At 35.2% G+C, this 15,362-nt stretch overlaps 1 protein-coding gene across 35 annotated transcripts in view; it reads right to left on the bottom strand.

Annotated features, from left to right (window-relative positions):
• Nucleotides 1–15,362, bottom strand: part of NRXN1 (neurexin 1) — a 709,571-nt gene that overhangs the window by 215,317 nt on the left and 478,892 nt on the right. For all 35 annotated transcript variants that reach the window (XM_072035416.1, XM_072035414.1, XM_072035413.1 and 32 more), the window contains one exon: nt 3,429–3,610. In XM_072035416.1, coding sequence (XP_071891517.1) covers nt 3,429–3,610 — 182 coding nt within the window. The remainder of the gene's footprint in view (nt 1–3,428; nt 3,611–15,362) is intronic.

Below are 15,362 nucleotides of genomic sequence, written 5' to 3'. Positions count from 1 at the left end.
GAGCTCTCTGTCCTTTTTTTTTTCTTTTTTTTTTTCTTTTCTTTTTCTTTCTTTCTTTTTTTTTTTTTTTTTTTTTTTTTTTTTTTTTTTTCTGTCAACAAGAGAAGAAAGTGGCAGTAGAAAAACCCAACTTTTAGACATGGAACATATCTAGACATGTTTCCTCTTGAACTAGATCTCTCAACAGAAACTGCACAGGAGGCTACTGCACTTCTATAACAGAAGTCAAGTGATAGCCATGCAAATTAATAGCTGCATCTCTGGATGACTAAACCATATTAACACCCCTTTCTTGAAGCACAGGTGTGCATACCTATCACACACACACAACCATACCTATACATCTGAGAATTTAAAATACTTGTATTGGAACTGTTAAACATCTGGTAGCAAGGCAGATTATGCATTTTTTGAAACATTTCTCATATTAGCAATTGTTTTTTTTGGAGATAAATGATCACTTAAAATAAATGTTTCTAAACTAATGCTAAAGGTGTAATTCAGATGATCAAGTAACAATTTTCCAAATTAGAATATGTTACAAGCTTGATTTCATTGTTAGGTTTACACCATCTTTAAGTAAACATAATAATAAAGAGGGCATGCACAAATTAGAATACTATAATCAAATTTGTAATTTGCTCTTCCATTGATAGAATGAAGAAGGTTAAGAGTAAACTCCCTCAGAGATATGTTCTAAAACATCCTGAACAAACACCCTCAACATGCTAGTGAGGACTATTTAAATTTTTTAGCGCAAAGCAATAGTTTCAAACTTTCTTTCTTTGCAACAACCCTGCTGAAAATACACTTCAAACCTATCTTTAGACACCTGTCCCAGATTTTGTCACTGGAGGAGATCCAAGTAATTAACAGCCTCCTGGTTAAAAAAAGATCAACAACAGACAAAAAAAAAAAAAAAAAAACACTTTCTATTTTATTGGAAAACTGAATCCCAGCACAATTAAATCATAACTATACCTGTGTTGCAGTGTTATAGTCGGTATAACACAGGTAGGTTATTTATGCACTGTGTATTTAAATATACACAGGCATTTAATTCAAGTGCTCATGCATATTTATTAGAAAAATATGTATGGAAATGCATGAAAGAATGCATGGAAAAGAACAAGGAGAATTAGATTCTTCTCTCCTAGTTTTCCTCCTTCTGCTATTCACAACTTAGGCTTGTTTCTGGTTATTCATATAAAACTAAGTCATTCTTACTGGCTTTGGTGCAAGACGGAAATTTCAAATGACACAATCCTTCTACTACTTTTATTATAGCTAATTTAATACAGTCATTGAAAAACTTCATTCCAATAAATAATTTTTCAAATATAACATATACATGGGCATATACATGGGCATATCCATAAACATATACATATCCATTTCTATGTTCTCCTTTATTTTTAAAACTACAGTGCTTCACAATATCATACCCGTGTAAAATTCTCTGAAGACCCTTTCGTTCCAATGACTTTAATGACATATATTCTTAGGTCTCATGAGTATTTTTGAAAATGCTGATTTTCAACTTCTGATTTGAAATAGATTCTCAGCAATTATATCCTAGAAGTTTTCCAAGATTTCCAAGATTTCCAAGATTTATCTAACAGTGATAAAAAAAAAAAATCCTGCAGATCTGACACCTTGCTAGATGTCAGGATTTCAGGTCAATCCTCTAGTGTCTCCATTTTAGAGTGAGAACAAAGAGGAGGAATTCTCAGAAGGTCAAGGCTCATTCTAGTGAACTTTCTGTATAGTTATCATGTATGTTTCTCTAAAGCATAGTATGCTTCAGAGAGGTTCCCAAAGTCTGTTGCAAAGACAATAGGAGGAGGCCATAGTCACCTCACACAGTAAATACATGCAGGAGTTTCAAAAGACTGCTAAAGATAATCTGTGCTTTTCCCCATCTCTACTAAGCTGATAGTTCTTCTAGAAATAGAAAACTCTCAATTATTATTCTTTTATTTATATGCTACAGCATAGGTATAAGTAAGTTACTTAGGTAAACGCAAAGCTCATGACTGGGCAATAATTTTTGCCCTTTGACATTCTAATTATAGTTAATCAACCCAATGTTTTGCTTTAAAATGGAAAAAACAAGGTTAGAGAGAGATTGCACAAATATGAATTGGTAGACTTTAGGTATAGCAAATCTAAAATACAAGCATCCCTTCATACGCTAATAACAAAGATAACACTATGAGATGAAAGCACCACAGTTCTTCACAGCCAGTGGACCTGGTCTCAGGCTGCAAAGAAATGGGCAAATGATAACTAGGCACGTGATATTAGAGATGGCTTTGGAAAGCAAACTTTTATTTGATTGCTCTTTAGCAATCCAATACTTGCCTTGAAAGATATGGGATCTCACTTTTTTCTGGCACCTGGGATAACCTGCTTTGTTCACATTTTTACATTAAGATTTTACAATACCAGCCAGATGTTTTGTCTGTGTTTTTCAATGTAAGAGAATGGTAAACACAACCTCTGATTTTTTTAAGGCTTTCTTTCTTTGTGTATTTACTCAAGACAGTAAATAAATAAATAAAATAAAATAAAATCACCTTGGACCACAATGCAAGAGTGTCTTTACAGAAATAAGGAGCCTGGGAAGAATGAATACCATAATTCCCTCTAGTTTTGAAAATGATCACTGCAGAATGTTTTCTGAGGGTAAAAGTGTAATTGGTTGTAGATCAATAAGTAATTTCATTCAAAAGGAACTATTCTGTTTCTGAAAGTAGCAAGATTCTTAAATCAAAGTCAAGCTAATATATTAACAAATTTGAGACTAATCTAAACAACAACATTTTATACTGCCCTAGTTATGTTTATCTCAACTGATCATTTATTTATGTTGCCATAAAAATCCAGATGCTTTCAATTTTGATTGCTAGTTATTTGCTTTAGGACAGCTGAAATTACTTTTTCAGACTTCCTAGCTTGACAATCTTGCTTTCTGCTTACAATTTGTCATCACAATAGAATGGTGAAATCAGAGGATAAATTCTGGTATTAACAATAAGCACAGTCAATTGTGATATACTGTATTTCCTCTAGCAGATTCCAGATTAAATCCTCCAGGATTAATGCACCTTCTTCTGACATTGCTAAATACCATTTTATGTAATTAGATTGCAGTAAACTGCTATATCTGTACATATGTCGCAGTATGATTTTCAACTGAAAAGTCATATAAAGGAGAACTGTATAAAGTAGATGGTATTTTGAGAATGCCTGAAATCCTGTACACTATTGAATGCTATAAACCATCATCATCTAATTCACTATAAACCCTGAACAGTTCCTTAGCAAAATGCTATACTTACATTAAAATGAACAAAAAAGCCCACCCAAAATATAAGAACAATTGAGGCAAGGATAAAAACATGCATTTTTTAATTAATACTTACAATATGCAGCTCTAAATAATCTCCAAGCCCAGTAGAACTGTCCACTCGTACCAACACAGCTTCTTTTTGAACAGTACTAAAACCTATTGCCAGTCTGTCTGCACGAGTGCTTGGACGATCATTGGGAGGCCACGTGTAAGTGATTTGTCCACCACCTTTGCTAAAGATATATGTTGTTCCCGCTGTAAAGGAGAAATAAAAGAGAATTAGTTCCCTTGTGCCAATGCAAACCCACATGGAAATGATGTGCTCTACAAAAATCAAGATGTTCTCATATAACAAATATAGTTGTAAAACAAAACAATGCTATATTTCAACATGGAGGGTTCTTTATCTCTGAAAATTTTGCAGTAAGCTTAATATTAGTGTTTTTATATAGAATATGGCATAACTGCATACACAGTAATTTAAAATACCATGACTCTGATTCAGAAATGCATTTCTATCCAAAAGAGTTCTTAAGCATATGCTTGAAATTAAGAACATGTTTCCGTGATGTGTGGAATAGGGATGAATTGAATAAAACGGTTTTCCAAACTGGGCCAACATGGAGAAGAAATCAAGTAATTCCAGTTATCTCATGATTGACAAAAATGCAGCTCCATATATCAACCTTATTTACACTATGAAAATGATACGCTCTATGTGATATGTCATTGTGCACGGCAAAGAGAGACATCAACTAATACAGTCAGATAAGACTTCTACAGATCTGAGGTTTATCAGCTTGTGACAGACGGAGATAACAAATGGAAGGATAAAAACATACTTTACATGTCAGAACAAAAATGCATCATTCTACCATCTAAGAAAACAATGGCATATTTGCATAATGCTTATTGTATAACTTATAAGAGCTTGCACATTATCTCCAAAGTGCACTTACAATTTTTTTTTATTTTTTTTTAATTTTATTAAATGTAATCCAGTTTATGCTCCCCAAAATACTCTACTGTCCATTTCCACATAAGGAGTAAGTGCATAACACTGTAATTGTCATTTTCTTATTTTCTTAGATTGACCAAAAGTGCTGCAAGCATAAAAGAGTATTTAAAAACCTTTGGAGATGTAGAACTTAAAGCTGAAAACAAGAAGTGTTGTATGGCTACACCACTCTTTCAATTTCTAGACGTCTCAAAATCTTACTCTATTGCTAAGTGAGAATGCTTTGAGTCAGTCTCAAAGCAAAAAGGTCACTTGGCCTTTTTGAAATGGTATCCTATATTTATTTCTAACTTTTTTTTTATTATTATTTTTTCTTTTGTGGAATTACCTACCTACTCATTTGTGTTGTGTGTTGTTTTTCTTACTTTTTTTTTTTTCCAGTACATTGCCATCATATTTTATGTACTGTGCACAGCATTTAAAAAATACAGTAAAGATCAATTTACATCAACACTCTTGCAGGACAGCACTGTGCTTCAATAAATCTCTTGGCTTTTCTCTTGATAGCGAAATACAAACTTGTATGTATTGTAGGAAAACTTGTCAAATCTCTTTAGCAAAGACAAACACAGTAGCAAATCTGTCATTTAAGTTTTAACTTACACTCTAAGAGAAACTGTGGTTTATCATCAGAATGAAGAGTTGTGCAAGAGCAGTGAAGGTGCCATAAGAATGTTTGGTAACAGACACATGCAAAATGTGTCTGGTTTGGGAATCTGTGTGACAAAAACCTAACCTCCTACTTTACCACCCCAACCTTCCCATATGCGGTGCTCTGAAATGCACGATAATCCATTGCAGGCTATTCCGTAATGATGGCTGCATGTCCAGTTGTACTACATCCCAAAACAAAGATACAGAGAACAAGTAATATCATCCTTGATGGTCCCAAAGTTCTCATTTTTGCAGCTAGTGTTGACTTCAAACCTTGAGCCAGTTGAAGAGTGACAGAGTTTGGATCTTCATATGTGGAGGTCACATTGATATCCCTATTGAAATGATTTATTCTGTATTGCTGAAAAACTAAGTGCTTGATCCAAAGCTCATTAAAAACAGTGACAGCCTTTCTCTTGACTTCATAAAATACCACATCAGACTGGGAATGAAGTTCTTGTAAATAACAAAAATGAGAAGGCTAAGAAAAATCAACTCCTTACACCTCAATGTCACCAATCATAATGTTTGAGTAGTACATAGGATTTAAGTGGGAGGGCATAATTCTCTTTTTCTTGGTTGCAACAGATGTGTTTACCCAATATAAAATACAAAGAAAAAGCCTGCCAAGCGATAACAGAGTCATACTGAATAACATGACCCAGAAGTAAGTCTCCAGATCTGAACAATGACACACTTCGTTGTTCTTGTTCAGAGTGAATCTTTGTTGCATTTTTTTTGTTAAATGCTGCCCTTCAAATAAACAAATGAAGAGCAATTCATTCCATACTGCTGCAGCTTTAATGCCAAGGTCAATGTCAGTAGGGCTGATTAAATCTAACTTTAAATCTTAAATCATGTAGAAAACACATCAAAATTTTAAAAGTTATCTTTTATCCATAACAACATGTGGCTGATGTTATTTATGTCAAACCTTCTCTCTTATTTATTTATTTATTTATTTATTTTTATAACTGTACATTTTGTAGCTCTGTGTGTCTGGTAACAGGCTGATTAATCCATGTTGATGAATACAGATTTGCCTTTGTCTAAGCTATACAGGGAGTCTCATTCTTTTAATTTCCTGTATTAATTACAAAAAAAAAAAAAAAAAAGAAAAAAGAGAAGAAAAGAAATAAGTTCATAAGCTATTTGAGAATAGGTCCTCTACTATTTATATTTCAAAAAAGACAAATATAATAAAGTAAAATATATTATGCTAGGATTGATCTAAGCTTATGCTCCAACCCCCCATTAACTATTAAAAGCCAGAAACTGAGTAGTTATTCAAAACTGCCTTGTTTACTATCAATTTTGGATGTGAAGAAACAACAGAGGAAACCTAATTCACTTGCTCCATAAAATGATTTTATGGTCTCTGAGAAACCTTGTAATGTCTCTGCCGTTCTTTCAGAACATTGTCACTGAAAACCAGCCATCTTCCTTTCCTCTTATAGCTTATGGCACTGTGTTGTTTGGGATTTATCATCTCCAGAGAATTGAAAGCAGCAGAATTAGTCAAGAATAGCAATGCCATCAGCACAGTACTTACAAGAAGGCAAGTTTGTAATATGCCAGGATATATCTCTCAGCCACAGAATTTACTGAGTAATTCTTTATGTGTCCATGCATCTACACAATGTCCATGCAGCTCTTTGAAATTCTGAATAGTGAATGCATGGTTCCTATTGTAACAAACTGCCAGTGGTCAAGATACAGTAACGGTTTTTAATGGCCTCAGTCTCTCAAGTCCTGTTTGTTCGCAAAATTCATCTTTATGAAATAGTGTGTTTATTTCAGCACAGCCTAGCAGCAACTCAAGGACATCTGCTTACCTATACAGTATTAAGCAGATAAATATTTTGTTTAGTATCCATTTACTGTATTTATTACTGTTTAAGACTGCAAAGCTTTTCAATATTTATCCCTCTGAAGTCACATCTAATATAGTTTAATAGTTTTCTCAAATCATCAACAAATCAACAGCTTTCTACATTCCTTGTGTTCATCTCAATTTGGTGTTTAAGGTATATTACACCAAAGGGTAATTTATATAGTTCATTTTTCCCCCTATAATGTCAGTAACTTAATGGTTATTTTCAACAGGAAAATGGCAGACTTAAGATGCTTATGAAGTGAAAGTGATGGTTTTATGGAGCTTTGGACCCCAGCAGACTATGATTCTACCACAGTACAGCTTGAAAACAAAAGACTGAAGCCTGTAAATGTCAATAATGTAAACTGTTAGCTGCACTGTCATTAACAGTAATCTTTATTTATTTATTTATTTATTTATTAAAGAAGGATAAACATTACTGGTTATAACAAGAAATTACCCAATAATGTAATTTTCTTCCTTCTGTATGTTATCAGTATTTTCTTCATTCTGGGCTAGGATATGAACCCTTTTATTCCCATTGGTAAGTAATTACTTTCATTGATAAACCTGCTGAATCCAGTGACACTCTGTGTGCAGGCTACTGCTAATTAGCAGGAGTGAATTTACAGTACAAATCTATGTATACACATTTGCACAAACATCTATATAGAGACATTAATCACACTTGTGGTGTTCAGTGGAGCATATAAGTCTCAATTTAATGCTTCTCTTTATACTTTGAAATATAAAGAGAAGATATTTTCATCTTGTCCATGGCTGAAGTTTCAGAAAAGTACAAAAATTTCCATATGTATTACTTTACAGATTTCTAATATAAATAAAGAAATTAAAGCTTTAAGTCTAAAACGTGACCTTGCCATGGGAAGCAAGAGGGAATGATTAAAATTAATCAGTTGATCATTTTTCTGATGGGTTACAAACTCTTCTATTTCTTCTTAGACTCTGATGTGTTATTAATTATTTACAGAAAACAGAGAATATATGCCACAGGGCTGAGGTCAGGAGGGAACAGCCATTAGGGCTAACCATAGGAAGTAGTTTGGAAGGGCTGCTGGAAGAAGTTTTTCAAACTAAAGATTACATTAAACTGAACACTTCCTGAAAGCCTTCTGACCTCTCCCCCCTAACCCAGTAAGGAGCCTGAATATGGAATGCAACTGCTTTGCTGTAAAAACTACATGAAGCTACTTTAAGTACCATCTGTTTAAAAGCAGAAGAGGTGTACTGGATGGAATTTTTCAAAAAGCTCAAGCCAAAGTTGTAAGAATGGAGAAATGTCTCCTTTTCTGGCCAGGTGCCTCTTAGACTCCTGGACAATAAGGTACAATAGTATATTTAAAATGTTCCTTTGACCACACTCATCTTAAACAAACAAACAAACAAACAAACAAACAAACAAATAGAAAGTTTTTCCTGAAAACTGAGTGCTTCATCTCCACTGCTCCTTCACGGTCACTCTCCGCCCCTGCTCCAATATAGGGTCCCTCCCACAGGATGCCATCCTTCCCAAATTCATCCTGCTTGGGCTTCCCACAGGCAGCAGCTCTTCCAGAACTGCCCCCACATGGCTCTGTACCACGGGGTCCATCCCCCAGGAGCAAACTGCTCCAGCATGGGTCCCCCATGGGCGGCAACTCCCCCCAGACCCCCTGCTCCTGTGTGGGCTCCTCTCCATGGGCGGCAGCCTCCTCCAGGCCACATCCACCTGCTCCACCGGGGGCTCCTCCACCCACTGGGGGGCTGCAGTGTGGAGATCTGCTCCATGTGGGACCCATGGGCTGCAGGGGGACAGCCTTCTTCACCAGGGGCCTCTCCACAGGCTGCAGGGGAACTGCTGCTGTGTGCCTGGAACACCCCCTGCCCTCCTTCTGCACTGACGTTGGGGCCTGTAGGGCTGGTTCTCACTTCCCACTCTCCCAGCTGCTGATGTGCAGCAGTTTTCTTTCCCTTTCTTCAATCTGTTCTCACAGGGGTGCAAACAACATCATTTATTGGCTCGGCTCTGGGCAGCAGCAGGTCCCTTTGGAACTGGCTGAAACTGGCCCTTATCTGACATGGGGCAGCTTCTGGATTCTTCCATGGAGGCCACTCCTACAGTCCCCTGCTACCAAAACCTTGCCATGTAAACCCAATACAACTGTAAGCCCACCAACTGTATAGCATAATTTCTCAGTAGTTACATTAACTGATTCATTGATCATTCATTGTATCATAGTAACTGTAAGAAGATTCACTGACCAAACCAGTATTGACATAGGCTGTTGGTGGTTTTGCTTATGAATGTCTTAATTTATGATCTCATCTTGTCACTGCAGGTAAAGACACTGAAGAAAATAAAGAGAAGGGAAGATGTCTGTGGGCATATCATCAGCCTTCTGCAGCACCCACATTTCACTAAGCTGCAGTAAAGCTCAAAACTCAACTTTTCTGCAAAAGAGACCTTCTGAAGCAACACCATGTGTACAGCAGTTTCTGCTAGCTGAATCCACAAACTTCCAGCATTGTTTATGATACTACTGCAATCCCTGCATAGCTTAGTACTGCACTGATTGTAGTCTAGAACTGGAGCCTATTTCATAGCATGGGACGTGTCTTAAAAGTTATACTCAAGAGGTTTCACCCAAACAATAATTAGATGAGGATGACCACAACCAGCTCAATGATGAGCTGAATTAATTCATTAAAATGAATAAACAAAGCAGTATGCCTGGTACATAAAAGATGCTAAAACAGAAGAGTCATCACCTTGTTGCTGCAGTCAGCTGCCTCTTCCAGATTACCTATCAACCAGCCAATACCACTATTAAACAAGTAGAGAAGACACAGCCTTCTACACATCTTGGCAAACAGAAAAAATGCTATGTAGCTATTAATTCAAACACATCTTAATGTTATATTGTAAAACTTTCTTCCCAAACCACTAGAGAGACTCTGATTTGCTTTATCATATCCTACAAGGCTTTTCATCACACTACATCCAAGGTTTGTCAGGGATCTATAAAAAAGCACTGTGCATGGCTTATTATATTCAGCTATCCCCAAGGGCTGTCTCCAGGTAAAGGTCTCTGTGATAATAGAACAACAGTCTCAAGTCAAACTGAGCATCCTGGCCTTTGCAGTGACATTTATTGCAGATTCAAGGCAGTAACACAGAAGCAAAGTCTTTTCCTCGGACCACAATAGTTGCTATAGGTATCTTAATCAGCTCAGCCCTACGTTCCCCATCTCCACACACATACATACAAACAACAAAACCACAAACAAAACAAGAAAAACACTCCTATTTTACTCCTCTTTTCCTCCAATCTATGACAATGGTATTTGGACAGTATTGCAACCTAGTACACCTGTAGGTGGCACAATACCACTTTGACTTGTCTAAAACATCTAGGGTCTTCCCACAATTTGATTTTCTGGCACCAGACTCTTGTCTGAAAGGAGAGATCAACCTGACGCTGGCCACTGGTTTGATTGACCTATGTGCAAGTCCACACTTGGCTTTAGCCAGTTGTACTAAAGCTTGGTTTGACACTGGTTAAGTCTCTGCATTTGCTGAGAACTCAGTGGAATGCTTCTCCATTAACAAAGTTGTATCATATCTTACCCACTAATGCAAGACAATTTATATATATATATATATATATATATATATAAAATGTAATGCAGGGCAATTGTCAAATATATTTAAAACACTGTAAATGTTGAAAATGCTATACAAACACGCTTGCTTCTGACTTTGTGCTTTGTAATTAATAATTTATATTGTATACTGAATGCCATAATGAAGAGGGGAAATATACTACATTTCACTTCCAATTGCTCTTGTAATTTTAATTCCCTAGTTTTAAATATCCTATTTTTAGAAATTTTCTCTGTGGAAGATAAGCTTATGGAGTTGCACAATCTATCCGATCTCTTTGCTCATCCTCCATCAACTTTTCAATCTTATAGTCAAAATCAGCCAAATTTGAGATAGGAGTAGGCAGAAATTTCAAAAAATTTCTCTTATCACTTTATAAAAATCAATAACCATGTGAAAGAGAATTCTGTAGAGCTCAACCACTATAATTTTTGCTTGGCTATAGCCTGTAGGGACCTTTACAGTTGTATATTGGTAGGTCAATCAATACACTTAGTGTGCTGTGTTAGCCAGACATTTGGTAAACAAGGCAGCATTCCATAAGATATCAGGATTCGTTACTTTTGCTGATTTTGGAACAACATATTTCAAGGAAAAATATTTATCTACAATGAGGATATCTAGTTCTACTGATTTCAGTAGGGTCACTAAGGGTCACTAAAATTTGTGTGTATTGACAGTTCGACAGATGGATATACCCATAAAGAACATCTCTTATGCAGTCTTTATCAGTATTATAGGTTACCATCATTCTTACCATTATAAATAACATAAAAGGTTAAAATCAAAATGTCAAATAATTTAAAGGATTTTCTAACTGGAGTGATTCTAATAGCTTTACTCAAGTAGCATCTTACACCTTGAATGACCCCATTGATTTAGATTAGATCACTTAACTGAAGTAAAGTACTACACAATTTAAGTAGGCATATTAAACTTTCAATTTAAACAAGCTTTCAGTTGTGTCTAAAATGAATATAATTTTCAGAAGGACCTTAGCTAAGCAAGAGCTAGCTGAAAGGACTCCTAACAGTACATAGAAATTAGAGTATCTGTTCATCTGATTTACTAACAAAACATGAGTCAATTTAAAGAATGACAATGGACTTGGTAGTATTTAGGCACCAATTCTATACAATTATTTTGATTAGCTTTAAAATGTGCACAATAAAAAAGTTCTGGGTTTTGTTCATCGTTGATCTCATTACCATGTTCATTTATATAAAAGCTATTATTTCTTTTATGAAATAGTACAGCCTTTCTAAAGCAAATCTGACACAGACTGGCAAAAGATAATTATTGCTTTTCTCCAGAATTTTTCAGATTATTTTATTTTTTTTTACTGGCTATGTATTTCCTATTACATTCCCAGTATGGATGGTAGTTCAAAATTAATTTCTGTATGAAACGTAAACCAAGTAGTTCCCCATTAATGCCTCATACCTTTATATAACACGGATGGTTAGAAAAATACATATTTTTGGAAATCAAAGCTTGCTTTAAATGTCATGCTGTAGTCAACATGAAACATTTTTACCCATTATAACTCTATTAAAGGTAAAAAGGATACAACATGTCTGCCTCTGAAAGCTTGCCAAAAAGTCAGATGGAAATTGTAAGTCAAATATAAATAAGGGAAGGCTTTATTCCTCCTACAACCTTGTCTACATATAGGTAAAGATAAATTTCTTGATCAGTGTCCAAAAAAGCAGAAACGGCGTTGTCAGGAAATGCATATGAGAAGGCAATGAATGAGATGAAAATTTTTTAGACTGTATGTAAAGACGGTATCAGAGTGAATTATTAAATCAGAAATCTCAAGTAGTTTTGAAGACAATAGGACTGCTTCGGACCCAAACTCCTTACATTAAGAAATGTCAAAATATTTCAATTTAACCACTGTTACTAAAGCCCATTCAAAAACATGGACTGTGCATGCTTCTTATCTCATTTGCTTCTTATTAGTGGTGCACATATATAAAAAAAACCATAGGGTGCTGGTTAGCTGAAGGGATTTGTGACAGGATGCAGGAACTAGGACATTAGCTCAAATACTACACAGGTTGATAGAGATCAAATGATCAAATGTTGATACCATCCTCTGGCTGCCTATGTGAAATCATTCAGTGGTTCTGGTCTAGGGACCTTACAATCTCAATAGATAACTGGCAAATGCTAAAAATTCTGCAAGCCAGGTAACTGGAGTCAGAGTTTCCAAGCCTGCTGGCTCAACTGGGAGGCCTGAAAGTTGAAGACAAAACTGCTTATGCACCAAGATCTGAACATATCTCACACAGAAGTAGCTCCACACAGGTGTATACAAATTGAATAAAACATGAAATTCAATTTGAGGTTGTTTTTTCTCTGTATAAGTCCATCAAAATTTCAAAGAAATCTTTCATATTTTCAAATAATTTAATAAAAATATCATGATTTCAGGCAAAGCAAAGTGTCTGAAGTTGTTTTTATTTAAGCACCTACTGCAGTGTCCCAATTTTCAGAAGTGTTGCAGCATTTCTGGTGACCTTTAAAAACCAAACCTCAGTTCTTTAAATGAAGAAATTGAACAAATGTTTGAAAAAGCTGGTATAAAGTTATTTAATTATGTTACAATGGTCAGGAGGTCAGCTTCAAATGTCTAGTGTGTTTTTAGCTCAAGTTATTATTTCCTTTTGTTTTGTTTTAAAACCATTTTTACTGGCTTCCTTATGAATACAATATTCCAGTTATCCTTTCTTTTATTAATTTATTTATTTTAAAATAACATTTATATTATCTCCCTCACTAAATGCACTTCCTAGTGCATCTCATCATTTAGTGTTGAGAAATCACAAAAAGTTTAGGGAGCTCTCATATTAGCAAAAACTTAGAAGAAATGCATAGCAGGCTGAAAATAAAAGTGAAGCTAACTGCAAACCTGTTAAATGCACTGAAAAATGATACAAGCATAACAAGGATGACAGATGCCAGACTACTGGAAGAAGATAAGGTGCTTCTAGTACCTTATGAAAAAAAACACAGTATTGGCAACATTGCAGGTGTTGCTGAGATGGAACATCTTAAAAATAGCAAGTTGTGCTATGGGTAGTATGCAATGAAGTTTGATATTGTTTGAAAGTGTAGTGAAGAGTAAGAAGTTCTCTGGTGTACATGCTCTCCTACGGATAATTACTAATAGCTATCAGAAAAAAAAAATATTATTGTGGTACAAATAGAACTTCTGAATGTTTTTAAGTATACATACATAGGCAATAGCTGAAGAAAACCAGAAAGAACATAATTTCTTAGATCTGTTACATCCTTAATTGTAAGCATTGTAAGCATCCTAAATTGCAAGCATTCTTCTAACAAAAGCAAAAAGTAACATATTAAATCTTTGGACAAACAGAGCTTAACCATCAACGAAGCATGTGGATCTACCATGGAAGCAGATTTCAATAACAAAATTTCATGACATTTCATCTCATTTCATACATAGTGTAGTAACTGATTTTAAAAATCTTCTAATTTTAAAAGCAAAGTTAATCTTCACCAATATAACATGTATTCAAACCTTGGAAAAGTATCAGGGAAAAGAGGAATATAGTGTAGAAATATCTGGCTGATTTTCTCAAGAGAAACCCAGAAATAAAAATAAGCCTCTACAAATGATACTCTATCTGGAAAGATTTCCTAGTCATTATCCAAAGGATTGATTTTGGGACATCAGTGTTTACTTATGTTATCAAATTTGCACATGAAATAAATACTGTTTAATAGGAGCACACAGATATGGCTCTATTTGAATCTTTAAGGTGATTATACCATTATAATAAAAGTTGGCAGGTGCCAGCCAGGTTGAGACAATTCACTTCCTTCCTATTTCTTTCCTTCCTGCTACATAATAGATTTCCAGTTGTGGTCTGGCACGAAAGTGCTATATGCCTTGTCATTATGATAATTGCTATCATTCTTCTTTGGAAAGTCCTTATGCTGTTGTTTGTAAGCAACAATTCAATGCCAACTTCCGAGGATGAAGAACCACAGTGAAAAATAAGCATCTTATGCTTCTCACTGTTTTACACAGTTGCATAATTAGGGAACACAGTTTTAATCACTGAATCCCACAGTAGTGTTCAGAGAGAACCTGACAAAACAGTTTTGAGGTGTCAGCTAGTCATTCACCTCAATGGGGTCTAACTGAAGTGTCCACTAGGATACTTCATATGCCAGTACTATAAGCTATGACCATTCATGGATGCAAGAAAGGTAAGTAGTTATCACTCTCTGAAGACTAACCTGGCCTAATTAGAATAGTCATTTTGTGTAGGTTCTTCACTTCCAAAGTTCTCGCTGGAAGAAGTTATGAATGCTTATTTTTCATGAAATGGTGATCAGTCTTCAATAGTTTGGGAAGCCTGACTTCATAAAACACTATTGTAATACACACAAAGAGGTTTATAGCCCCTCACAACTATAAGCAACACCAATGCACCTGAAAAATTATTCTCTGCAGAAATGTGCTGAGAGATAACCAATTTTTCAATAAACATTCATATAATTCTGTGGAAAAAAAAAAAAAAAAAAAAAAAAAAAAAACACACAAAATGAAACAGAATGTTTGCCAACAAAGAAAAAAATTAGTCCAACACAATAAAAAAGAATCTTGCAGATTCAGCTAAGGAATAATACGGAGTTTTGGGGGACTCCTGCGCTACTTTATTTCTTTTAGAGATGTTTCTGCATCTCACACAAAGAGTAGATCCACCGACAATATCCAAACATTAAAAAGTGACTGCATGCCTGTCGATTTGAT

The sequence above is a fragment of the Anas platyrhynchos genome, chromosome 3, assembly GCF_047663525.1.
Source record: "Anas platyrhynchos isolate ZD024472 breed Pekin duck chromosome 3, IASCAAS_PekinDuck_T2T, whole genome shotgun sequence".
In the NCBI taxonomy this organism is placed as follows: Eukaryota; Metazoa; Chordata; class Aves; order Anseriformes; family Anatidae; genus Anas; species Anas platyrhynchos.
This window is presented reverse-complemented; position numbering and strand designations above follow the sequence as displayed.